This window comes from Taudactylus pleione, unplaced genomic scaffold (assembly GCF_031769625.1).
Source record: "Taudactylus pleione unplaced genomic scaffold, aTauple2 ptg000130l, whole genome shotgun sequence".
Classification (NCBI taxonomy): Eukaryota; Metazoa; Chordata; class Amphibia; order Anura; family Myobatrachidae; genus Taudactylus; species Taudactylus pleione.
In genome coordinates this window covers 7,276,864-7,303,601 of record NW_028284532.1, presented here as the reverse complement: position 1 = coordinate 7,303,601, position 26,738 = coordinate 7,276,864, and the positions used below count along the sequence as shown (strand labels likewise).

At 43.3% G+C, this 26,738-nt stretch overlaps 1 protein-coding gene across 1 annotated transcript in view; it reads left to right on the top strand.

Moving 5' to 3' along the window:
- Positions 1–2,158: 2,158 nt before the first annotated feature.
- The window catches only part of LOC148523562 (retinol dehydrogenase 16-like), a 42,332-nt gene continuing 17,752 nt past the window's right edge, over positions 2,159–26,738 (top strand). The window contains exons 1-3 of the mRNA XM_088473184.1: positions 2,159–2,205; positions 15,267–15,587; positions 17,412–17,670. Of these exons, the coding sequence (XP_088329310.1) occupies positions 15,275–15,587; positions 17,412–17,670 (572 nt within the window). The 5' untranslated portion in view covers positions 2,159–2,205; positions 15,267–15,274. The remainder of the gene's footprint in view (positions 2,206–15,266; positions 15,588–17,411; positions 17,671–26,738) is intronic.

Here is a 26,738-nt window from a genome sequence, read left to right as displayed (position 1 = left end):
TGATCAGAGTTGCCTTTGCATTACTTGTGACACAGAATCCACAGATATGAGCAAGTTGAAACTGAAGTGCAGGTGGCACAGTCCAATTTACTCTCTAACCCAGAGAGACAAACACCACTAGGACTTGACACAGAGATGCAAGAGAGATCTCAGACGGAAATGGTTGGAAACAGTCAATACAATTTATCAGATGGAATCTCATCATTCTCACCACATTCCTCAATAACGGGCATCCCACAGTATAACTGGTAGAGTTCTAAATTCCTGGACTCAATGTATCATCCTAATCTCGGGATCTGAACAAATCAAACAGGCCTTTTACTGACACATTTCTGCGGCAGTTCTGATTTCATCAAAGCTATTCCTTTTTTTGATTATGATATTGGTAATTTTTTGTTAATTATTTTACTAGCATCATGGATGGTTACTGGGAAACCTTCAGACCTCATCCTATTGGCTCCTTAGGCTTTATTAGGCTTTCTGTTCTGTACACCTGTGCTGGTGATAGTTTATCTGTTTAAGCTGTGTTTCTGTTCTGTACACCTGTGCTGGTGATAGTTTATCTGTTTAAGCTGTGTTTCTGTTATGTACACCTGTGCTGGTGATAGTTTATCTGTTTAAGGTGTGTTTCTGTTCTGTACACCTGTGCTGGTGATAGTTTATCCTGACCCAGTGTGCTGAAGCTGTGTTTCTGTTCTGTACACCTGTGCTGGTGATAGTTTATCTGTTTAAGCTGTGTTTCTGTTCTGTACACCTGTGCTGGTGATAGTTTATCCTGACCCAGTGTGCTGAAGCTGTGTTTCTGTGAATACTTCCTTGTTGTGATATGGATTGCTTTTTCTGATTGCTGTCTGTCCATGACTTTGCTCTGTTTACTGGATTCTCCTGTTGACTGCTGCCTGTTCTCAGTATCAGACAAAAAGTTAAAAACCTATACAGAAAATCTGAAAGATGGTAAACCTTCAATGTTGTTATTAGTGAATAATGGAAATATGTTTGTAAATGTTGTAAACATTTCATGAATATCTAGCCACATGATGTCAATGATTGCATTGTCAATGTTACTATGTGTTTTAATATTTAAAAATAAACCAGAGATACTGTAAGAATGGGCTCCATTCCTGTGTGTTCTTTTCTCCAACTTCATTACAGTTACCCAATCCTCAGAGACCTATCTGAACAGTGTAACATTGATAATAGGGATGGCCATCGACAACTGCTGATTTAAAGCCATTGATGGTTAATCACCGATGGGCAATGTTTTTTTTCATCAATGGCAGAGATGCAATGGTTCTCCGCCACGATGCTGGGACACGGAGCATAGCCTTGTCCCCAAATCTGATTGACCTGATGCCCAGAGAGTCTACTTGAGCAGGACTGACCATCAGTGGGTAAAACTATCTATGGTTGTCTGCAGATGGTCTCACACCATCGAGGTTAACCACTGATGGTACCATTGAAAATGACTGTTGACGCTTAACCCACTGATGGCCAACCCTAACTGATAATGTTGTGGTTGGTGGCTAGTAGTTATGTAAATTAACTTATGCACTTCATACTTGTGAATCAGTAGTTAGGGTCACAGCACCTGAGGGCACTTAAGGAGGCCACACACGTCATGATATATACGTGCCGATCCAACGGATCAGCACGATATAGGTGCTATATCGTGTATGGGCACGATATCGTACCTGATATTGTACTTGATATTGTGCTGCGCGCTCCCAAGGGATCGTATATCGCATCCCCAGATCTTCCCGCATGTTCATCTGATCTGGGATGCGATATATACGATCCCATTCAGATGGAGGAGGGGGGAGCGATTGCCGGCGGTGACAGCACGATCAGTCTGCTGATGGATCGGCAGTCGCACTACACGGTGCATCGCCACCTTAAGAACAACCAGGGACCTTCCATGGATACTGAGAGCAGTGAAGACTGTATTAAGATTTTATTTAGAATGCATGCCAAGATAGCATTCACATGCTCCTATTTACTACAAGCAGGTACGGCGACAAGTATTGGGCACGAGAGTCAGGTACTGCGACAGGTACCGGGCACGAGAGTCAGAGGGCCCCCGAGGATTAGGAGCGGAAAAAACAGGACCACACACTCTGAATCCTCCTCTTAGTGGTCCAGCTGAAAAGTGTAAGAGGGAGAGAGCCAAGCTTCATGACTGTCTATTCGCACAGCCTCAGCATGAAGGTAAGTAACTTTGCTATTGTAATTTTTTAACGCAGAATTGTGGAAAGAGACATGTTAATGGAAGCATTTACCTAATTATACATTTGCATTACACACCATAGCATTGGTTTGTCATTTTTTTTATCTTTATAAACCCTAAATAGAGACAATGTTTTGATTAATACTACAGGAAACAAAAAGCCATGATCAGACAAAATAAGATAAGCAATAACTGAAAGAAAAATATTTATACAAGTACATTAGGACATCACCTTTAAGACATTCATCAATTACACCTTTTCCTTTTAACTTAAGGAATGTCTCCTCCATTAACATTTTATTGAAATATATTAACGGTTTGCTTTCCTGTACCAAACTGTCATTGCATTGTATTCTATTGTAAAACACTGTGTACGCGTGTTGATCAGGAAAGAAAATAATACCATAGCCTCTGCTCTAACTAAACAGACTGTCTCTTGTTTTTGAACTTTGGACAGAAATTCTCTTTTCTTTTTTTTGCTAGTGTTTCTTGGCAGGACAGGAGAGGTGGGGATTTCCAAGTTTTTAATCTCCATGCCACATATTTAACCCATTCCTGAGGCACAATTTAATGCATGCATACATTATTATGTAATTTATATAGTGTATGTATATATATTGTAGTAAAGCTTCCTCATATTAACAAAAAGATACAGTTGAAGTCAGTTCTTATCCTCACTATCTGTATAAATCTAGAAAAAACAAAAGAATGAGGCATTGATTCTTATTTTGACTAAAACATTTGAGCTTGCAAACCTCACGACTGTTCCTCATTTTACTAATTGATTTTTGATCCTGTGCGGGATATCACATTTTCTCTGTATTGTTCCTCACTATTTGCAAGTTCCTACACTAAAGGCCCCCATACAGCAGCAATTGATTGCAGCAATGGTGCAATTTGCAATCGATTGTGTATAAAAATCTTTCCCTTTTTCAATCGATTGCAGAATGCAGAATTGCCACAATCGATTGAAAAAGGGAAATATTTTTATACACAATCGATTGCACGATTGCTGCAATCAATTGCTGATGTATGGGGGCCTTAACGCTGAAATGCAATTCAAATCATGTACTCACTTCATAGTGTTTGTGCTCATTAGTTGGTCTTAACCCTTAATAGTCAGAGTCCCTATACTGGGTCATCTATTCAACTGTTTTTAAACCATACTTGCCTTAGGTTAGTAATAATAGGTGATGTATGAGAACATTCAGAATATCTAGGAGCAGTGGATGTGACATCACTTTACACCCTGACAGTTCTGCTGCTGAGCCCAGGCTTGGATTTAGGGGGTCATTCAGACCCACTCGCGAGTGGCAGTACGCTCACAAGTGGGTCGATGTTCCCCACTGCGCATGCGCACTACGGAGCTCCGCACGACGGAGGGAGCTCCGTAGTGCGCATGCGCGAGACCCGGTGAGCGAAGGACTTTCCATCGCTCCGGGTCTCGCACCAAAGGGGGCGTGCTGTCGATGTTGATTGACAGCACGCCCCCTTTGGTGGGCATTCCGGGGGCGTGCCTGCCAGACGGAGGCGTTACTATGGGAACGCCTACCGTCTGATGCCGGCCCCACTGACATCACTAGTGATGTCAGTGGGAGTGATTTTGGCTCTGATAGAGCCAAAATCACTCCTGGCCTTGCGGTTGAGAAACCCGACCACAGGGTTTCACTCGCAAGTCCGATGGTCGCGATGGTCAAGACCATCGCGACCATCTTGTTGGACGCTCGTATATGCTGTGGGTGGTGACCCACAGCTATACGAGCGTCCAGGAGGACGCTCCATTTTAATGGAGGTGGGCCCTGATTCAGAGCGAGCGCTCTGGTCAGAGCGTCCGGCTCTGAATCAGGGCCTTAATTTTGATTCCTACCCAGGTAATTTTGACTGTGCACAATCAATCTCCACTTCACATGTGCCTTCCATAGCCCTCAAACCCTACTGCATTATATCTGCATAATATAAATATAAGGAAATAATTCACATTCATTCCCATGAGTCATTGTAAAGTTTGATCTTTTTTTTCAATATTTCCTTTTAAACTAGTCCTGGCCTTTAAGATCTTTCCAGAAATCTTGGTCTTGTTGTGCTGCAATTTGTTGGAGGGTTACGGCAGCTGCACCCAACAAATTGATGGTGAATAAAGAAAAATAGAAAACCAGCGCTAAAATTTAATTGAGAGATGATGGACAGTTAAATCAATAAACAGATATTTATTAAATCATCTAGAATCTGTCATGTCATATATAGAAAATTCTGACATAAACAACACATATCATAAGAAACATCAAAAATACAAATAAATGAATAAAAATGAGTAAAAGACACAATGTAAAACTGCTCCTGCAATAATTGATGTATTGAAAATGGAAATTCTCTCCTTTTATGTCCCCAAATGGTAGTTTTTAGCAGCAATAAAGACTTTACCAAATTGATGGCTGAGGTATCTCTGGCATCCAGTGAATCCACAAGGAGAGCTGAAGCACAATCCACAAGGAGTAATCCAATGCTGCAAAAGATGGCCACAAGAGGGAACAGAGGGCCTGATTCAGACCTGGTCGCAAGCGCTGAGCGCTTGCAACCAGGTCGATGGTGGCCCACAGCGCATGCGCACGACGGAGCCGGCTCCGCCGTGCGCGAGACCAGGCTAGCGACGGGCAATCCGTCGCTCCGCGTCTTGCACCAAAGGGGGCGAGCTGTCGATGTTGAGTGACAGCTTGCCCCTTTTGGTGGGCGGGCCGGGGGGGTGGCTGCCCAAATGGAGGCGTTCCCATGAGAACGCCTGCCATTTGGGGGCAGCCCCACTGATATCACGAGTGATGTCAGTGGAGAGATTCCGGCTCTATTAGAGCCGAAATCTCTCTGGGGCTTGCGGCCACGAGCCCCTACCACAAGGGTCTCGTCGCAAGCCCGATGGTCGCGATGGTCTTGACCATCGCGACCATCATCATGGCCGCTCGCAATAGCTGTGGGTGGTCACCCACAGCTATGCGAGCGGCCAAGAGGCCGATCCAAAAAAAAAAAGCCCGGCCCTGATTCAGAGCGAGCGCTCTGACAGAGCGAGCGGGTCTGAATCAGGCCCAGAGAGTCCGAAGATAAAGTCCAAAGAATTCTAGGAGTCCGGATAGTGTGTCAAAAAGGACTCAATGCGTTTTGCTGAGCTATGGACGCTCAGCTTCCTCAGGAGTATATGGTTCAGAGTCAAAAGAACCCCCTTGATATACCCATGCAGTAACTGAAAAATCGTACACACATGTATCAAATAGAAATAAATAAAAACCGTCCATCGGAGAATATTTAACAAACATACTAATGTTTGAGGCAATCTTGCCAAATCCCAACTAACAGAGAATGCATATGTGCAAAAAATTTTTTAAAAAGTTTTAAAACATAACATACCAAATTCAACGGTGATTTTATTATTATTCACCTACGTTCTCCTGATCACATGACATACATGTCATGTGATACGATGACCGCCAGTGAACATGACATAAACATACCCAGGTAAGGATATAATAGACCCATTCACAATGATCTTGGTGATGTTTACCGGCGTGTACCGCAAGCCAAACTGAGCAGGGCAGTAGCCTACTTCCCTGCTGTCTGCCCTGCACCCAGTGCTGGCTCCGCCCCCTTTTCCCAGAGTATATTTGCAGCAGGTCTGATAGGATGCCGGGGCATATGCAGTGAAGAGCAAGCAAGCTCCCGATATGTCTGTAGCCTCACTGTGTCCAGGGATCGCGGAGGGCTGGGGTGTTTCTAGAGAGGAGGCGGCCGGCAGTGCACTGAGCTGTGCACAGCCAGCGCCGAAGTTATAGACTCTGGGCACTAGAGTGCGCTCAGAGTCTATAGAGGATGCACTGGTCACTGGGAAAATGGCTGCGGCGGCCATTTTCCCTGTACTGCGCATGCGCAAACGATGTGTAAATGGCTGCGGTGGCCATTTTCCAGTCATTTTTACAGCGCTGGACCCCCGCACCGATGTGGGACTCCGTAGAGGTAAGTAATTCTATGGGTGCAGGGTGTGCGGTGCGGGCCCCCCCTGGACCTAGGGGCCCGTGTTCCCCACACACCCTGCACCCATTATAGATACGCGCCTGGCGGAGGGGCCGGATAGCGCCCGAAGACGCTAGACAGGTAAGTGTACATGAATGGCTACTAAAATTTACTATATATCGCCTTGATGTGATGTGATATATAGTGATATCTTTTAGTAGCCATTTCATGTTCTACATGAATAGACCCCTTGGTGTAACAGAAAATGGACTGTAACTTTGCTTCAATTGTAAGTTATTTTTAAACTGAGGGCTCGTCTCTTGGTTGTATTTCACACTGAAGCACTCGCAGTTCTTGCGGTAGAGTATGGTAAGCCACAAGCGCTATGTTCACCTCCGATGGTACTTGATGTCCCGATGGTTGCATACACGTCCTGGAGATGACGTGCGCAAGTGGGCGTCTTAAGACAGGCTGGTGGGCATCTGCATACACAATGCGATTGCACACTAAGACATATTTGGCGTGCTAATGCCTTGCCATGCGATCGCTTGCCTTGCCAAAATTTGCATACGCATCTAGCGAGTTGGTCTGAATCGAGCTCTGAGAGCCAAGTAAAACTTTTGTTATGTTTCCATTAAGCTGGGTACACACTAGACAATATATTGGGCGATTTGTCATTTTGAGGTGAACCGGAACTGTAAATCGCCCACATCGTTAAGTGTGTATGCATTATTGCACACTCCTGTGTGTCGTTCATCACATTTTCAGATCTGCCTGCAGTGCACACAGTTCTGAAGATATTGCATGCAGTGCATATTAATGAAGAGCGGAACAACACATCATTCCTTCGTTCATTAAATCTTCTAATGTGCATGATCCGGGGCAAAGGTAAATCTTCCTGACCATTGGCAAGAATGCTGGGTCTTCTAGTGTGTACCCAGTTTTACTGTATGCTTGCTTTGTATTTATTTCCTCGATAACATTTTACTAAGAATAACTCAATAACATTTTGGACAAAAGACAGCCAGGATAGCACAAAACAACAGCAGGAATTTGGTAACGGTTAATACTAGTAGTAACAGTATGAGACTGATGTAGAGATAAATATAAACTGGGAAACATGCACCAGGACTATGGGATGTGCAAAGATATGCCTACTAACCGCTGTACCTTAAAGAAATGTGTAAGTAAAAATTTTAAGAATATGGATAACTTTCATCTCCATGCACTTACTGCACAGAATTGCTGTTGCCCCTAAACAAGTGTAAGTGCATGATGCAAGTAAAAGGTGCTGAAATCAAAGCAAGTTACATTAAAATGGAAATAAATACTGTATATAAAAATGAAGCAAATCATCCCTTTGCCATCAGTGTAATTTATCAATGTAAATCTGGTTTCTAGCAGTTTCTTTCGAGACAGTTCCATTTTAAATTACAGTATATTTACTTTACATGGAATATTACAATATAACCTATTTTTGTATTCAATTGATTCTCACATCCTCATAAATAGATTTGGCCAAATCATGCGGCATGCTTATATTCTGGGTGCGGACACTGCGGATATCATTTTAATCAGCAGAAGCTGCTTTTGTGTCCTATTCACATCGCTGTATATTTCATCATGGTATGCAAAGATTCCAAAATACGGAAAAATCTGATATCTAAAATACAGATGCGCTCAAGTTCATTGTGGCTGATCGCGCCACAAACATGTGCACGCATCGCACTACGCGCCACGGTATGCTATGTTGTGACCCTGATCGCAGGAGTGTGTCTCCATTCAGTCCTATGGAGACACGAATGCGCCTCTCCCATTACTTTCTTTGGAGACACAAATGCGCGTCTCTGATCGTGGGAGTCCATCTCATGCCATTCATGGCGCGAGACGCTGCGCTACGGACAAGGATGCAGCTGGGCATATCTGTACCTCTGGTCCCAAGCATTTTGGATATGGGAGACTCAACCTATATTGCAAACTAAATACAGCATAGAAATACCCACATTGCGCAGAATATATCCTCCAATCCAGGTTATACCTCTCATATTACTCTCTGGCCCTCATTCAGAGGCGCTCGCAAAATGCGAGCGGTCTCTCTGAATGTGGGCGGCCGCTTGTGTTTTCAAGTGCGGCCTCCTGGTCACCACCCACAGCTTTAGCGACTGACCTGGTCGATGGTCGCGATGGTCAAGACCATCGCAATCATCGGGGCTTGCGACGAGACCCTAAGGTTGGGTCTCGGCAACCGCAAGCCCCAGGGAGCTTCCTGCTCTGATCGAGCAGGAAGCTCCCCACTGACATCACTGCTGATGTCAGTGCGGCCGCCCACAAAATGGCAGGCGTTCCTTAAGGAACGCCTCCGTTTGTGAAAAAAAAAACCCACCACGCCTACAAAATGGGGCGAGTTGTCAATCAACATCGACAGCCGTCCCTTTTGTAGTGAGCTCCGGAGCAAGAGTATTTCTCTCTCACTCCGGGGCTTGCGCACGCGCAGTGTGGCCGCTGCGCTTGTGCCGGGCCTTAACATTGACCCGCTTGCAAGCGCTCAGTGCTTGTGAGTGGGTCTGAATGAGGTCCTCTATCCTTTCCTAATGGACTAGTTTACATTTCTTTCCAGGTTTTTTTGTAAACTCTAAGGGATATATTTACTGAAGTGTAAGTTTTTAGAAATGGAGATGTTGCCCATTGCAACAAATCAGATTTTAGCTATTATATTCTAGAAGGTGCTAGATAAGTGTTAAGTAGAATCTGATTGGTTGCTATGGTCAACATCTCCACTTGTAAAAACCCGCACTTTAGTAAATCTACCCCTAAGTGGGCATACAGAATATACTATGAACTTGTTACATTATTTGCATTTGCGACTGCTCTGCTAAGTACTATAGAATTACTGCAGTCTCTAATAGCACTCAGAGGTGGGCTAAACCATCAGGCTGCACTTTGGTGAATGTAAGTGCAATACTACCTCAGATGATTTGTAAAGACCTGCTGCTTCTACTCCTCAGTGGTTACTGACTGTAGCACAGTTTGGGGGAGATTTATCAAAGTTTGGAGAGAGATAAAGTGAGGAGATTACGTAAGATCTCATTTGTCATGAATGACCCAAAAAGCAATGTGAGAGCTTTGCACTCATAGGTACTAACCACACCATGATTTTGTGGGCTGTCACCTCCACTGCCAAAAGCCAGTGTGCAGATACTTTGACATATGCCCAGATAAACTTCCCTAACATTAAGGGAAGTTTTGTTAAATTAGATTTTAGCATTAGCTGGTTCATTTGAGAAATAACTGGATTCGGCACATTAGGTTTCAGAATTTCAAGCCACTCTCAATACACTTTTCTCCTTTTACAGAGGTTATAAGAAACCTGCTATATGCAAAAGGGTTAACATAATTCTAATTTTGGGGATATGCCAATGTGAGATTATGTGGCCTATGATACTGTAGTTAATGATTTGCAGGTTGAATATAGGAAATGAAGAAGACGAATTAAGGTTTGTTCTGAACTCTTCTTTTTGTCATAAGACTGACACCAATATAAAGCAAAGAGGTAGGGATGAATCAGTTTGTGTATATTTATTCAGGGGACTGTCCGCTAGCATACCAGTGTGTAATTGTCAGCATGAACGTTGCTTATAAAGTATCTGTACTGTGTGAGAGACAATATGGGGAAAATAAGATCTTTCAAACATTACTAACATTATGAATTATGTATCTAAAGGCTCCATTTACAAACAAGTTTCAGCTGTTAAAACTTGTTACATATGATAAACAACACTTCAGCCTATATATTAATGCACATTTAGGGTTTGTGTATAATAGTACTATTTGTTAGCGTGTTATCATGAAAACAGATGGCAACCTGTATTTAATAACAAACGGTAATGATATCTTACCGTTCGTTTATTTAAAATGATTTCCCCAGGCGCTGGCATCTGTTAAATAGCGCTCACAGGCGCTGAGGTCCCTGCAGTAAGCTCCGTCTTCTGGAGGTTTACCCAGAATTCCTAGCGGCTGCTGTGTACCATGTGATCAGCCTGATGTGTAGAGGCTGGCTGTGACAAGCTCCTCCGTGTCCAAGGACTGACACTGCGCATGTGCAATATATTCACTTCAGTGCGCATGTGCCAGACTTAACTTTAACAATATAAAAAGTATCATCAGCGCTAGATACATATGAAAAATAGCGCTTACATGACCTTTATTCTTTAGCGCTCGCACAGAACATAAAGATTGTTAAATAATGAATGTATAATGAAAAACACTGCAGAGAGGGAAATAGATATATATATCACTGTTCTACTGACTTGTTTGTAAATGGAATCCTAAGTATTTTTAATTTTATATAACACAATGTCATGTAATTCATGAGTAAAACTACAAATATGGGTAAAATGACATACAGTATCTACAGTATATAAAACTACATATCTGTGTAAACTGAGTGCATAATGAAAAGTCGCTATTTTAAATCCAAAAGGCAGCACAGACGGTGTAATGGTTAGCATTACTGCCTCACAGCACTGAGGTCGTGGGTTTGATTCCCGCCACGGCTCTAACTGTGTGGAGTTAGTATATTCTCCCTGTGCTGCGTGGGTTTCCTCCGGGTGCTCCGGTTTCCTCCCACATTCCAAAAATATACAGGTAGGTTAATTGGCTCCCTACAAAATTAATCTTAGTGTGTATGTGTGTGAGCATGTGATAGGGAATATAGGTTGTAAGGCCAAATATTCTCTGTAAAGCGCTGCAGAATATGTGTGCGCTATATAAATAACTGGTAATAGTAATAAAAAAAGAGCAGTGGATTAACCATAAATTGCACTGGCCTTCTATGTAAATACAGATGTGACACCTACCTTTGTTATCCAGTATTTCGGGTAGGTTCCTTCAAATGTAACAGGTTCTTTCTTCCTTGGCAGAGAGGTGAAGGTAACCTGACCCCAAACCCCAGAATCACACAGGTTAATAAAGGACAATTCTGTTTTATTTGACCGGATCACTTCCCAAGTAATAAAACCTGTTTGCTTTAAATACAGTTAGGCCAGCATCCAATGTAATGGGTTTGTTAAACATTAAAACACACATTCTAGATGATATCAAAATATGCACAAGAAACAACAGTAAATACAATTTAATATCACAAAGTTAAGCAGTAAATATATGTATTCTCATTATTATTACTATCACCAAAAGCTTCACCTAATGGCTCACACTACACAGCCCTAAATAGGGGTATAGGACATTGCAATTTACATGAAGCAACGAGTTCATTTACTTTCCCACACATTCTAATTGCCCATTATGAGTCTCTATGCGCATGGCCATGCTACGATGGTGCACTTATTCATTACTATGGAGGTGATTGAATAGTAGCATCCAGTAAGCTTATTACAGTAGGTAGTAATTCAGTATTAGGTGACTAGTTGTCAGGTGAGGGAATCCCTGGAGTTACTAGTTAGAGCTGTATATGTGCTGCCTGTATGAATGCATAGCTTGTCAGCCATTACTGTCTGTCCTTAGTGATGTCAGGTGAGTGTATCCCTGTAGTTACTAGTTAGAGCTGTATATGTGCTGCCTGTATGAGTGCATAGCCTGTCAGCCATTATTGTCTATCCTCAGTGATGTCAGGTGAGTGTATCCCTGGTGTTACTAGTTAGAGCTGTTTATGTGCTGCCTGTATGAGTGCATAGCTTGTCAGCCATTACTGTCTGTCCTTAGTGATGTCAGGTGAGGGAATCCCTGTAGTTACTGGTTAGAGCTGTATCTGTGCTTCCTGTATGAGTGCATAGCCTGTCAGCCATTACTGTCTGTCCTTAGTGATGTCAGGTGAGTGTATCCCTGTAGTTACTAGTTAGAGCTGTATATGTGCTGCCTGTATGAGTGCATAGCCTGTCAGCCATTATTGTCTATCCTCAGTGATGTCAGGTGAGTGTATCCCTGGTGTTACTAGTTAGAGCTGTATATGTGCTGCCTGTATGAGTGCATAGCTTGTCAGCCATTACTGTCTGTCCTTAGTGATGTCAGGTGAGTGTATCCCTGTAGTTACTGGTTAGAGCTGTATATGTGCTGCCTGTATGAATGCATAGCTTGTCAGCCATTACTGTCTGTCCTTAGTGATGTCAGGTGAGCGTATACCTGTAGTTACTGGTTAGAGCTGTATCTGTGCTGCCTGTATGAGTGCATAGCCTGTCAGCCATTACTGTCTGTCCTTAGTGATGTCAGGTGAGTGTATCCCTGTAGTTACTAGTTAGAGCTGTATATGTGCTGCCTGTATGAGTGCATAGCCTGTCAGCCATTATTGTCTATCCTCAGTGATGTCAGGTGAGTGTATCCCTGGTGTTACTAGTTAGAGCTGTATATGTGCTGCCTGTATGAATGCATAGCTTGTCAGCCATTACTGTCTGTCCTTAGTGATGTCAGGTGAGTGTATCCCTGTAGTTACTGGTTAGAGCTGTATCTGTGCTGCCTGTATGAGTGCATAGCCTGTCAGCCATTATTGTCTATCCTCAGTGATGTCAGGTGAGGGTATCCCTGGTGTTACTGGTTAGAGCTGTATATGTGCTGCCTGTATGAATGCAAATTTGTGTTAAAATACTGATCAAAATTAATCAGGTTTTTGACTGTCGGGATGTCACTGTCCGTATTCTGACCGTCGAGATTCAGTATCCAATCCTATGGGAAATATGTATGGGAAACTGTGTGGTTCCGCGATTGCATCATCATGGCTCTGACCAGGGCCCGACTGGCCATCGGGCACTTCTGGCATATGCCAGAAGGGCCGATGGCCTAAGGACCGGCTCGAGGAGGGGTGAAGGAAAAGACCCCCACCCTCCACCCAACGGCTCTGAAATCATCAAGATTTCATGGAGACGGAAGTGGTGGATGCATGTATGGGCCGGCGACGGCTGTGCTTGGCCAAAAAGAGACAGGGGCGTGCTGTGAGGCCAAATCGTGGCATACCCCCTTGCATTTACCATGCCCCCCCTCTACACGGAAGTGCAGGGCGGACTGCCGGGGCTGATATACAGCCCCAGTCCGTCCCTGGCTCTGACCCACTGTACAGAGCCACAATTTGCATAATCAAGCACCAAAAGAAGTGGGCGGCATCCGGAAGGTTGGCCTACTTTCCCTGGAGTACCAGAGAGCCACCCGTATTTCAGGAGTCTCATAGACATACCCGGAGAAAAGGTAAGAATGGTTTAGCTCCAAAATAGCAGTGTCCGAGTGATGAGACAGGGAGTTTTTAGAAATTTACTGACTAGTTTTCATAAGCTTTTCACTGAGCAAATATGTATAATCTATCTATATATCTATATCTATATCTATATAAAATTTAGAGGTCTGCCTGGTCATTCGGGCTAATCTCTTGAACCACTGGACGGATTTTGTTGAGGTTTTCACTATTCTATACAGCAGGTCAAGGAAAGTTTAGGTGTATGAACCATTCATCTGTAGCAAAAAAAGGGAGCCGGGCAGTGATGATTTAGTCCAGCAAAGTCACAGAAAAAAAATCTTGCACAAAGCTGCTGTATAAGAGCTGGCCAGGGTGCTGAAACAGCAAGAGACAGTGAGAGCCAATCATAGATAGCAATTTGCCCTGTTGCTTAGCAACAGCCTAGAGAAGGGAGGGAGTCAGAGACTAAGCACGGTCACATTTGAGGCAGACAGAGAGCGAGAGACAGCCTCCAACAATCCCATGAAGATGCCCTAATGCAGACACAGTAGCCAGGAAGGAGCCAAGGGAGGCATAGCTATTACAAATTTTAGAAAAAACAACCATCGGAACACCATCAAGTGTTTTGTAGTTGATGGCGGCTAACAATGGACCGCCACCATCAAATGATAATAACACTACCATCAGAACAAAAACATTGATGGTTAGTAACCATCATATTCCGATGTCCATACCTAAGTTGAACCTGCAGATGGACTCCTTTGCCATGAAGTGCATCCTCTCCAGCATGATGTTCCCACTCAGCCACACTCCCTCGGTGAACAGGAGGCACCTCCCATGGAAGTCAGCACTGTTCTTGGGCAGCACTGTTCTCAATGGGAAACCCAGGAAATATAGGATATTCCTCACCATTGTAGAAATACAATCCCTCCCTCACACCTGTAGTAACACATTACCCTTACTCACACCTGTAATACCTTATTCCCCTCCCTCACCTCTGGAGTAACACATTCCCCTCCCTTACCTCTGTAGTAAGACATTACCCCCACTCACCCCTGTAGTAACACATTCCCCTCTCTCACCTCTGTAGTAACACATTACCCCTGCTCACTCCTGTAGCAACACATTTCCCTCCCTTGCCTGTGTTGTAACACATTCCCTTCCTTCACCTCGTAGTAAAACATTTTGACATTCCCCTTCCTCACCTGTGTAGTAATACATTCCCCTCCCTCACCTGTATAGTACACATTCCCCTCACTCATCCATGTAGTAACACATTCCCCTCCCTCACCTGTATAGTAACACATTCCCCTCCCTCACCTGTGTAGTAACACATTCCCTTCTCATACCTGTGTAGTAATTTAAAATCTGAATTCCAAACTGCTGGAAGATCAAAACCGTGACTCAGATTATCCGGATCCCCTCAGGAGATTAGAACCGCAGCATACATGGGTGTAACTACCGTAGGCGCAAGAGGTGCTACTTTGTCAAAGTTGTATGTGTTCTATTTATTTTTCACCATTGGGTGGTACATAGGGACCCTTATTGGGCCTTCAAATACCTAGTTATGACCCTGGTGACAAGGATCAGTCCAGATTCATGAAATTCAGGTGGATTGGGATTTCTGGAGAACCGAACTGCACACCTCTAAAAGTAATATATATTTTTTAAACAAAGGTCTGGAATGCGCTCTCAATATATTACCTCTGTATGTTTATTTATAGTTGTCATGCACCTAGTAATCTCCCTTAAGTAAGCCATACTTTGATACTTTATTAATAACATGTATTACTATATTTGAGCATGCCTAAAAACACATAGCAGAGATATATTCTGCTGTCCACAAGTGTAATTCTCATTCTGCTCATATTACAGTAACCATCATGTGGCTCCATCTGCTGGTACTCCTCATTCCCATAGTCCTGTACAGATGGTATAGGTACAGCCTGACACTGGAGAATCTATCAAATAAATATGTGTTGATAACAGGATGTGATTCAGGATTTGGGAATCAGCTGGCAAAGCAACTGGACAGACGTGGACTGAGGGTCCTGGCCACTTGCTTCACTGAGAAGGGGGCTGAGAATCTGAAGAAGGAGACCTCCAGCAGACTGCAGACAGTAATCCTTGATATTGCAAACAACCAGAGTGTCATCTCCGTTGCTAAATGGGTCTCTAATATTGTCAGTGACAAAGGTCAGGCTATAACCAGATATAAAGAACTACCATAAAATCTTAGATCTTAAAGATTTTTTTATTCCATTTTGATATTTCCATGTGGAAAGAAGATTCCGGTTTGAATGGAATTGATGTTTGTATTTATCTGTATTTATTTGAAATTAATTTATTAATTATGGTTTGAAATTAATTATATTTTATATGGAAAATACAACTTGCGTATTTATGAATAACTGTCCAAACACTATTCTCTCTTGTGTTTATGACACTTCATTATATTACCCTTTTCTGGCACTGATCACAGCACCTGCTGTCCTGGAGCACTGATGCCGATGTGAGCCTGGGCAGGAGAGGAGGACCTCCTAAAGCTGGCTACACATCTAAAGATTATCTGTCCAACCAGCCAACTAGTTGATTGGTTGGAATAAAAATCTGGTAAGGTATGAAAGCAAATGACAATCAGCAATTTGCTCCCAAACGCCGGAAAATAGACAAAAACTGTTGTTTGAACAAATTTTTTAGATCAAATATTTACCAAACTTGTCCAATGACCATTTTCATCTGTTTTCTGGCTTTTAGGAGCAAATTGCTGATCATCAGTTACTCCCATACCTTACCAGATTTTCATTCCAACCAATCGATTAGTTGGCTGGTTGGACAGATAATTTTAGATGTGTGGCCAGCTTAAGCCTCTGGGCTCCAAAGCAACAGTACGCCTGACACCAACTATAGTTACACCCCTGGATGTAACTATAGCCTCTCGTTGATGTAAACCTGGAGCTTATGCTAGAGACAGGCCCGCCAAGAGCCGTGGCGGGCCCCGGTAATAGGGGGCATGGCCTAATCGTGGGAGGCGTGGCCACGCCCCCTTGCCGAGACAAAAAAAAGATTTGCCGCGGCACTGTGCGCTGGGGAGGGGGGGGCGCTCTGAGCCCCCTCAGCCCAGCGCAAAGCCAGGGGGGGCACGATCAGTGTGATCGCCCCCCCGCACAGGCATAGGAGACTGCTGTGGCTGCTCAGCAGCCACGAGCAGTCTCCAACTGCAGCTCAGCACATGCTGTGTGCTGGGCTGCTGTCTGGGGGGGAGCGGCGCCGGACCCGGGCCCCCGCCGGGCCCCTCAGGAAGCCCGGGTATGGGTAATCTGTACCCACTCCCCCCCCTCTCGGCACCCCTGGCTAGATATATACAGCTGGGCTCCTCTTATGTGCTGAACATATGCACATAAAGGCATTTTTCCTGTGCACGTTCGTGAGAGTAAATGCATTTAACTTTATACGAGGCCCATTGAATCCATCAAAGGGGGGATATTTACCAAAGTGTAAATGTGCAAGTACACAAAGCAGTCACCAATTACCTTTCCCTGAAATGTTTATAGTGGGCAATGAAAGCCAATACTGTTGTTATTGCTGTACAATATTGCATTTTGTTAGTAAGTTATCATGAAGTATTTCTTATTGTTCTGTTAATATTCGGTATATAACACACAAAGGGGGAGATGTACTAAGCCTTGGAGAGATATAAAGTACCAACCAATCAACTCCTAACTGTCAGATTCCAGGCTGTGTTTGAAAATGACAGGAGCTGATTTGTTGGTACATTATCTCCATCCACTTAATCTCTCTCCAAGGCTTGGTACATAGACTCCATAGCCTGTAAAATGACTGTTAGGAGCTGATTGATTGGTACTTTATCTCTCCTCAAGACTTAGTACATCTCCCCCATACTTATTATTGTACTAAAAAGTACAGTCACCATTGTGAAACATTATAACTTATCTATACATTTACTCTACTGTGAAATCAGATTTGAATTACAAAAATATTTATTACTCTTTTTCTTAGGCCTTTGGGGCTTGGTGAATAATGCTGGAACTGGGATGCCTGGAACACCCAACGAATGGCTGTCAAAAGGTGATTTTGCAAGAGTGGTGAACGTGAATCTGCTCGGGACTATCGACGTGACCCTCAATCTTTTGCCATTAATCAGAAAATCCAAAGGACGCATTGTCAACGTGTCCAGTATTGCGGGGAGAGTGACTATCTGTGGGGGAGGATACTGCATTTCTAAGTTTGGAATTGAAGCTTTTTCAGATAGTTTGAGGTAAGAATAGAAAATTATTGTTAAAACCTAAATATGTGGGGGCGTGGCCTAACTGAGCACCGGAGCAGACGTGCCTTTCTCTGGCTCCGTCTGGCCGGCAATAAAAGCGCCATATTCCGGAACCCCTGCCCACTGCTGACGCTCCCCAGAGGGCTCCTACACCTTACCAGCTCCCGGAGACCCTGCTAAGCCGCTCGCGAATCCTCAGACGCCCGACCACCGCTGCGGCCTACTCCGACGGTGAAGCCGCGGCCTCGATTTCGGCCCTGTCCCCAGCGCGACTCTGCCGGCGGCACCGCGGCCGTTAGATACCACTGCCGCTCCCCTCAGGTGGTCTCCCCATGTGTCATTGGACCCTCTGCTGATGTCCACCCATGGCTGACACCTCCCGGGGCCTGAGTGAAGGAATAAATACAGTAAGTGCACACACTGCACACATATCTGGCCGCCATCTTGGAAATCAGGATCCAGACATCCAGCTATATTCTTTAAAGGACGTTGCACACTTGCTGCTTCACCATCCTCCTGCTGCTCCATATTGCCTGCTGCCTACCCCCCATGCATGCACAGCTTGTTATATGTACCAGACTCCTCACTACAGCTTAGATAATTTGCATCCAGCAAATTAATATATCTTGCTCTACTTTTACATTATTGGCAGATGCTGTGCGGATAGGCAACTGACTCTATATTATATTCCTCTTGGCTAGACGAATAACTTTGTCCTTTTTTTTTTCTCATATTCCCACTACTGTTACATGAACTCTCCCTTTATTTCTCAGCTGCTATGGGAGCTATCACCGACTTATCTCGTTCCTTTCATAGGTTTGAGAGCATAATGTAAACCATGGTTTATTAACCTATACATGTGGCTTTTCCTCATTCATCTGTCTCACGGCAACATCATCTCCTTTCACCTCTAGCTCCTACATTCTCTATGAAAAAGTTTCTAGTGAATTACTCCATGACCCCTACCGGCTCTAATTCAGCACAAGAAGAAGACACTTTACATTATAATTCCTTGGAATCTGATTGTTCCGCATCACGTTCTGCCTCTCAACGTAGAGGTAAAACAACCCAACCCCCACAGCAAAAAAAATGAAACCGGCTGATATTGCTGCAGTGCTTAGCCCTCTCTTAGATGAAAAATTGGCGGGTCTAAAGGAAGCCATTGATTCCACCCTAACCCAGTTGAACCAACATTACAAACATGTTGATGATGTGGAACAACGGGTCTCCTCCCTGGAAGATGACTTGCGTTCAGCTAATCAGTTCATTGAGGATCAACTTAAAGAACTATCTGTTTTTGCTGACAAACTTGATGACTTAGAAAATCGTAACCTTCGTCTGGTGGGCATTCCTGAGACAGTAAAGGGTCATGAGTTGCTGGATCTTCTTTCTACCTGGATACCAGAACAGCTAGCTATGGATCTGAAAGGTACACCTTTGGTTATTGAGAGGGCACATAGAGTAGGACCGGATCAATGAAAAGATTCTGACCACCCTCGCCCGGTCATCATGAAAATCTTGAATTATGCTGATAAAATTAAACTTCTCGACCACTACAGGAGAACCGCTAATCTAACTTATAAAGGTGACCGTTTCCTCATCTTTCAAGATTTTTCCAGCCATGTTGCCAACAAGCGCAGAGAATTTGCTCCTGTTTGCAAGCAGCTCTTTGAAAACAAGATCACATTTTCACTATTATTTCCAGCTTGATTGAGAATCATTAAAGATGGAAAACCGTTTTTTTTTATGATCCTACAGCTGCCAGGAATTATTTCTCACGCCAAGATACTTGACTTTTACCATAATAGTAATTCTTTGCCTTTCATATTCTAAAAATCTTTTTTTTGGAATGAGGTACAAGCCACGATAAATTGCTAAAGACGCTCCACATGTTTACAGGATGGCTCTTTAGCATTATTTGTTTTTGCCTACCATTGACTGTTTTTTTATTTGTTTCTGTTTCTGTTAAATACCCAGACACCTAGACTTGGTCTGAAAAGGCTTCCCTACCCTCGCTCACTAGGACGAGAAGAGGCCCTACATTGTCATTCACCTCTCTACACTGCTAATTTCTTCTACTGGAATTGGATAGTCGACCACCTTCACCTCCCTCTTCTTCATCCACCTCGGGAAGAACCCAATTGACCTCTTTTACGATTGTATTCTTCAATGTTGAGGGACTTAACCATCCAATAAAGCGATAAAAAGTTATCTCACATTTTCATCGCCTCTGTCCGCATATTGTATTTCTCCAAGAAACTCACTGAACTGACAATATTAGAAATACTCTTCGTGCACCTTGGATCGGAGAATGTATCTCTGCCCCATACTCCAATAAAACTATGGGGTCTGCCATTCTTTTTCACCGGAATCTGATATACACTATATGTAGTAAATTCTTAGATCCAGATGGACGGTTCATACATAATTATCTCCGACCCTACCGCTATTTGTGAAGAATTTATACATTTCTATAAATCTTTATATACTGCACGCCCTGATAACCCAGATGAAGGTTACAAATTTTTAGAAGAAGCTCGTCTTCCAACACTCTCTCTGGAGGAAAGAGAATTTCTTGATGAACCTATATCTGATGAAGAGGTTCTTAAAGTTATTAAATCCTTACCTAATGGTAAAAGCCCAGATGGTTAGGTGCCGAGTTTTACAAAATACTTGGAGCCGAATTAACACCGACTTTAACAAAACTCTATAATCACATTCTTACTTCTGGAGAGATCCCACTTCGATTTAATGAGGCTAAAATAATTGTGTTAGTGAAACAAGGCAAGATCCATCTCTGGTCGGGTCATACCGCTCTATCTCACTCCTTAACCAGGATTTCAAAATTCTCACTAAATTGATAGCATATAGATTGCAAACTTTTCTGCCCCGCTTGATCTCGCCTGCTCAACTTGATTTTGTTCGGAATAGAAGGTCTGTACAGGGACTCCGTGCGGCTATTGCAGCCATTTCACATACTCATCAACATAAAGGGAGAGATAATATCCTTATTAACCTAGATGCAGAAAAAGCATTTGACAAGATCGCATGGCCCCATCTTTCTAGGGTGCTTCATTCCTAACACTTTGGCCCCGTTTTCCACTCCCTTGTACACACTCTTTATACTACACCTATGGCACAGGTTATGGTTAATAGTATTAACTCTTCTACCTTTTACTTAGAATGAGGCACCAGGCAGGGATGCCCCCCTCCCTCCTCCTTTTTAATTTAGCACTCGAACCTCTTTTTACCATACCTGATGAATCTCCATGGATACCAGGGTATAAAGATAGGGAATAGGGAACTTCGTGTAATAGCCTTTGCTGATGAAATGCTTCTTCTCACATCAAACCCTAGGAGTTCAGTCCCCTTGCTAATCATAACCATCCAGCGGTTCTCTTCGTTTGCTGGATTTTCTATTAACTATGACAAATATGAAGCCCTAGCTATGTTCGGTGGGGTGAGATCGGGTTGGAATAATAGTTTTCCCTTTCAATGGGCACATATTAAATTTTTGGGAATTGCATTACCTTCTCATCTTTATACATATACTATATGTCCCGTTATTCATAAAATTCAATCGGAGCTCAGTCTTTGGCAGACCTTCATCTTAATTTTTTGGGACGTTGCAATTTCGTAAAACTTTTATATGTATTACAGATGACCCCTCTTCTTCTCACATGACAGGATTTATTACACCTAAATGGACTTATTTCCAGATTTTTGTGGAACAATAAAAAACCCAGAATTAGTTTCTGTAAATTAACTCAGCAGCCACAGAGAGGAGGGTTTAAGTTACCTGACATTAAACAATACAATCTGGCCTGTCTCCTCCACTTTGCCATTGACTGTATTCGAGGCTGTAATATTTATACAAATGTTGCACTAGAATCACAACTATGCTCTCCTCTTTCGCTTAAGTACATCTTACATGCACGCCTCTCCACACTCAAGTCACTCCATTTAGGTAATATATTATTAACTTCCACTCTCCAGGCCTGGAAATTGGTTAGGAAAACACAATCTTAAGTACACACATTCCTTGTTTCTTCCTTTGGTAGGAAATATGGAATTTCAAGATGGCACTACATCCTTACCTTTTACAACTTGGCCCTCTTTGGGTATTTCCACTTTTAGACAATTACTGGGTTCCTCGACAACACAACGCTTTCCTGAAGCTATGGAAAAGTACAATCTTAGGCCTCAACATAGGTTTCCTTACATTCAAGCTATATAATACTTGAAATCCATTCTTCCACGGTTAAATCCACAAGACTTATAAATTGTTTTGATGCTCTTGTCCAATTTGGCTCATACTCTATCTCCATTATATATGCTCGAATGAGAATCGAACTTGATCCAGAAAGTGAGCTGCCAGGGATTAGCAAATGGGCTACTCAATTACCATCTCTCTCTCCCACTGATATTCTCAATACTTTTTATTTGAACTTAAAGCTCATTACAGTCAGTTCCTATCAGGAAATGACATATAAAATATTACATAGAGCATATATATCACCTAAAAGATGACATCTGATTGGTTTATCTGAATATGCCAATTGCCCCAAATGCTTAACTCTTGAGGCAGATCTTAAACATTTCTTTTGGGACTGCCAATATATTCAACAATTCTTGAAAGACAACTCTTCTATCCAGACACTCCCATTGTCTACTAAACTAGCTATCCGGAGTTGCTTCCAGCATACCTCCTGGTTCTTTTATCAGCTATTGGCTGATCAAAACCCCATTACTCTTTAGTCCTTCTTTATACAACTTTTCTTTATTGTAGTTTTGTCTTTTCTCTTTTTTTTATACATATCATTTGACTATCCTCTTCACTACCTTTTTCTTCTTTTATTTTGATTTGTCCCATGGATGGATCGATGACTCGTGGGTCTCGGGTAAGCACCTGTTGTCCCAGTTATTTGTTTTTTGTTTTATGTCCACCTTTTTTTATTATTATATTCTATCAATTAAGACAATTTGCCATTTTTGCTATTTTTTTTTGGTTGATATGTTGTAGATTCGATGTTCAATTTCTTCCTTTAATATATTGAACCAACACTGTGTATATCCCATTTAAGATTGTCATATAATTTCTCGGTTCACAAATATATTGATCTATATTATTTTTTACAAAAATAGGAAAACATTTTTGGCTTTACTATAGGGATTATTTCCCTTCATTTATCCCTGTCACAATTTTTTCTTGTTTATACAATACTGTCTATTACATTTATATATACATATTGTATTATGCAAAGCCTTAATAAATATATTTAAGACAAAAAAACAAAAAACTAAATATGTTATAAGAAACTGTTAAAATCTATATTTTTCTAAATACATTCCATTTCCTGACACTTTTCTGTACAGGTGACAGAGACGGTGGGGTACGGAAGGTGCGCTCACCCTGTGGGTGCAATGATGATGGGGGAGTGTTGGATTGTGTATGCAGTTGTTAGTGTGTGTGGTGTGAATGAGTGGGGAGGGGTGGACCAATGGAATGACAGAGGCGGACACAAGGTGGGAGTAAATGGTTTTATTAGAGTAGTCACAATGCTTCTCCTATATAGTCCCGGTCAACAAGGTGGGTGTGGTGGTGGGTGAGAGAGGTGGGGGGGAGAGACTGGGGAGGTGGGTCGACCCTTTCAGGGGGCTCCTTTTCATGTGGTTCAATAGACCGGCACATTACCCCTGCTGGACACTATGGTCGACAGTCTTTGGAGTCTCGGTGGGTGAGGGGGCAAAGCGAGAGGGGTATGGTGTGGTGGGTGGCTGTAGTACACCTGGCGGTGTCCCGTGTATGAATGAAAAGTCTCAAAGTCTTGTACCTACCGGTAGGTAAGGACTGAGGTCGGTAGGCAGTAGGGGTGTTGCGTTGCTGCAGTTCCTTGTTGACTGATCGAAGCTGCTGCGGTGGTAAAGATGAGTAGCTGCTGTTCAAGAGGATCTTCTATTTTGCAGTGGTCAGCGACCGGGTGGTGCTGGTGGTTGTGAATGCAGCAGTGGGGCTGAGTTGCTGATGGGAGCTGCCACTGGGGCTGGGTTACTGGGGTGGGGGTGGGTCCCCCAGTGAGAGCCGGGGGTGTGGTGTGGGTCACCCTTCTGGCAGGTAGATGGACTGCCCGGGATGGGCTTGATGTGTGATGATCTGTGGTCTGTATGGTTAGGGTGGAGGCGCTTGCAGCCGCAAGTGCGGGGGCGATGCAAATGGGATGGCTGAGGCCAACCGGAGGTCCCCATGGTGATGAGGAGCTTCGGTGGGAGTAGGCCATGGGTGTGGAATGTGGGTGTATGGGGTCTCCAACGCATTTCGGCAGGGGTTCTGCCTTCTTCAAGGAGAACCCCTGCCGAAATGCGTTGGATCGAACCTTGTGTCCACATCTGTCATTCCATTGGTTAACCCCTCCCCACTCATTCACACCACACACTAACAACCACATACACAGTCCAACTCTCCCCAATCATCATTGCACCCACAGGGTGAGCGCACCTTCCGTACCCCACCATCTCTATCCAATTTTACGCAGGACCCAGTACGTCTGTGATCAGGAAGTGCAGCACCCCACTCACTCATATAGCACACCTTTCAGCCCACTAACATATCATATCTGCCCACACAGCAGAGCGCAGTCCTACCCAACCATCACCTGTACCGGTGACATTTTGCTGCCATTTGCACAATTCTACTGGTACCTCAAACCAGTCATGGATGCATAAGAGAAAATCCAAGCTTTTCTGGCACTACAAGTTTGATTGCATACCGCATCTTAACACATTTATATTCTTTACATGTGTGAAATTGAGATGAGGCTTCAGATCTTGAAATAATGTGATTGATGTGTGGTTGGGCCTTTAGTAAATTGAATGGTTTACAAACCTCACATTAAAATGCCAGGAAGCATGCAGTTTGGGGTAGCTGCAGATAAATTATTCTCCCTATAAAAGTGGCAAACATGATAATTTTCTAGAGCCAGGCAGCTGCATTTTTCCCTTTAGTACATCCCGGCCTATATGTTTACATATAAACTAGGGGTGTGCACCGGCCACTTTTCGTGTTTTGTGTTTTGGTTTTGGATCTGGATCGTTCTTCGTGTTTTGGATCTGGATTGGTTTTGCCAAAACCACCCTTCCGTGTTTTGGGTTCTGGGTTTTGTGTTTTGGATCTGTATTTTTTTGAAAAAAAGCATAAAAACAGCTAAAATCACAGAATTTGTCATTTTTTCTGCTCCTATGCTATTATTAACCTCAATAACCTTAATTTCCACTCATTTCCAGTCTATTCTGAACACCTCACACCTCACAATATTGTTTTTATGGCCAAAAGGTTGCACCGAGGTAGCTGGATGACTATGCTAAGCGACACGAGTGGGCGGCACAAACACGTGGCCCATCTAGGAGTGGCACTGCAGTGGCAGACAGGTTGGCAGTTTGAAAAACTAGGCCCCAAACTGCACATAATGCAAAGAAAAAAAAGAGGTGCAAGATGGAATTGTCCTTGGGCCCTCCCACCCACCCTTATGTTGTATAAACAGGACATGCACACTTTAACAAACCAATCATTTCAGCGCCAGGGTCTGCCACACAACTGTGGCTGAAATGATTGGTTCGTTTGGGCCCCCACAAAACAAGCTGGCAATTAATCTGTCCCTGCACAAACTGGCTCTACGGAGGCAAGATGTCATCCTCATCCTCCTCATCCACCGATTCCTCACCCTCTTCAGTGTGTACATCCTCATCCTCACAGAGTATTAATTCGTCCCTGCTGGAACCACAGGTCCCTCTGTACGTTCTGGAGGCTGGTCTCCCTGGAAGAGTTGATAATTCATTTTATGAACATCATCTTCTCCACATTTTGTGGAAGCAACCTCCTACGCCTTTCGCTGACAAGGTTCCCGGCTGCACTAAACACTCTTTCGGAGTACACACTGGAGGGGGGGCAACTCAGGTAAAATAGAGCCAGTTTGTACAGGGACCTCCAAATTGCTTCTTTTTCCTGCCAGTACAGGTACGGACTGTCTGACATGCCTACTTGGATGCTGTCACCGATGTAATCCTTTAACAGACAGACGCACGCTTGTCGCTGCTGCTTTGAGGATTCAAGTGCGGCTACAGCCCACACAATTCACAAAGACAGAAAAAAAAAAAGAATATTTTTATTGTTTGTGGAGCACACTTTGAGGGTTACACCACCCTTTAACAGACAGACGCACGCTTGTCGCTGCTGCTTTGAGGATGCAAGTGCGGCTACAGCCCACACAATTCACAAAGACAGAAAAAAGAAGAAGAATATTTTTATTGTTTGTGTAGCACACTTTGAGGGTGTCACCACCCTTTAACAGACAGACGCACGCTTGTCGCTGCTGCTTTAAGGATGCAGGTGCGGCTACAGCCCACACATTTCACAAAGACCGAAAAAAAAAGAACAATATTTTAATTGTTTGTGTAGCACACTTTGAGGGTGTCACCACCCTTTAACAGACAGATGCACGCTTGTCGCTGCTGCTTTAAGGATGCAGGTGCGGCTACAGCCCACACAATTCACAAAGACAGAAAAAAGAAGAATATTTTTATTGTTTGTGTAGCACACTTTGAGGGTGTCACCACCCTTTAACAGACAGACGCACGCTTGTCACTGCTGCTTTGAGGATGCAAGTGCGGCTACATCGCACACAAGTCACAAACACATTAAAAAAATAGTTTTTTATTTTTTGGAGCACTTTGAGAGTTACACCACCCTTTAACACCCCCCATGCATGCACAGCTTGTTATATGTACCAGACTCCTCACTACAGCTTAGATAATTTGCATCCAGCAAATTAATATATCTTGCTCTACTTTTACATTATTGGCAGATGCTGTGCGGATAGGCAACTGACTCTATATTATATTCCTCTTGGCTAGACGAATAACTTTGTCCTTTTTTTTTTCTCATATTCCCACTACTGTTACATGAACTCTCCCTTTATTTCTCAGCTGCTATGGGAGCTATCACCGACTTATCTCGTTCCTTTCATAGGTTTGAGAGCATAATGTAAACCATGGTTTATTAACCT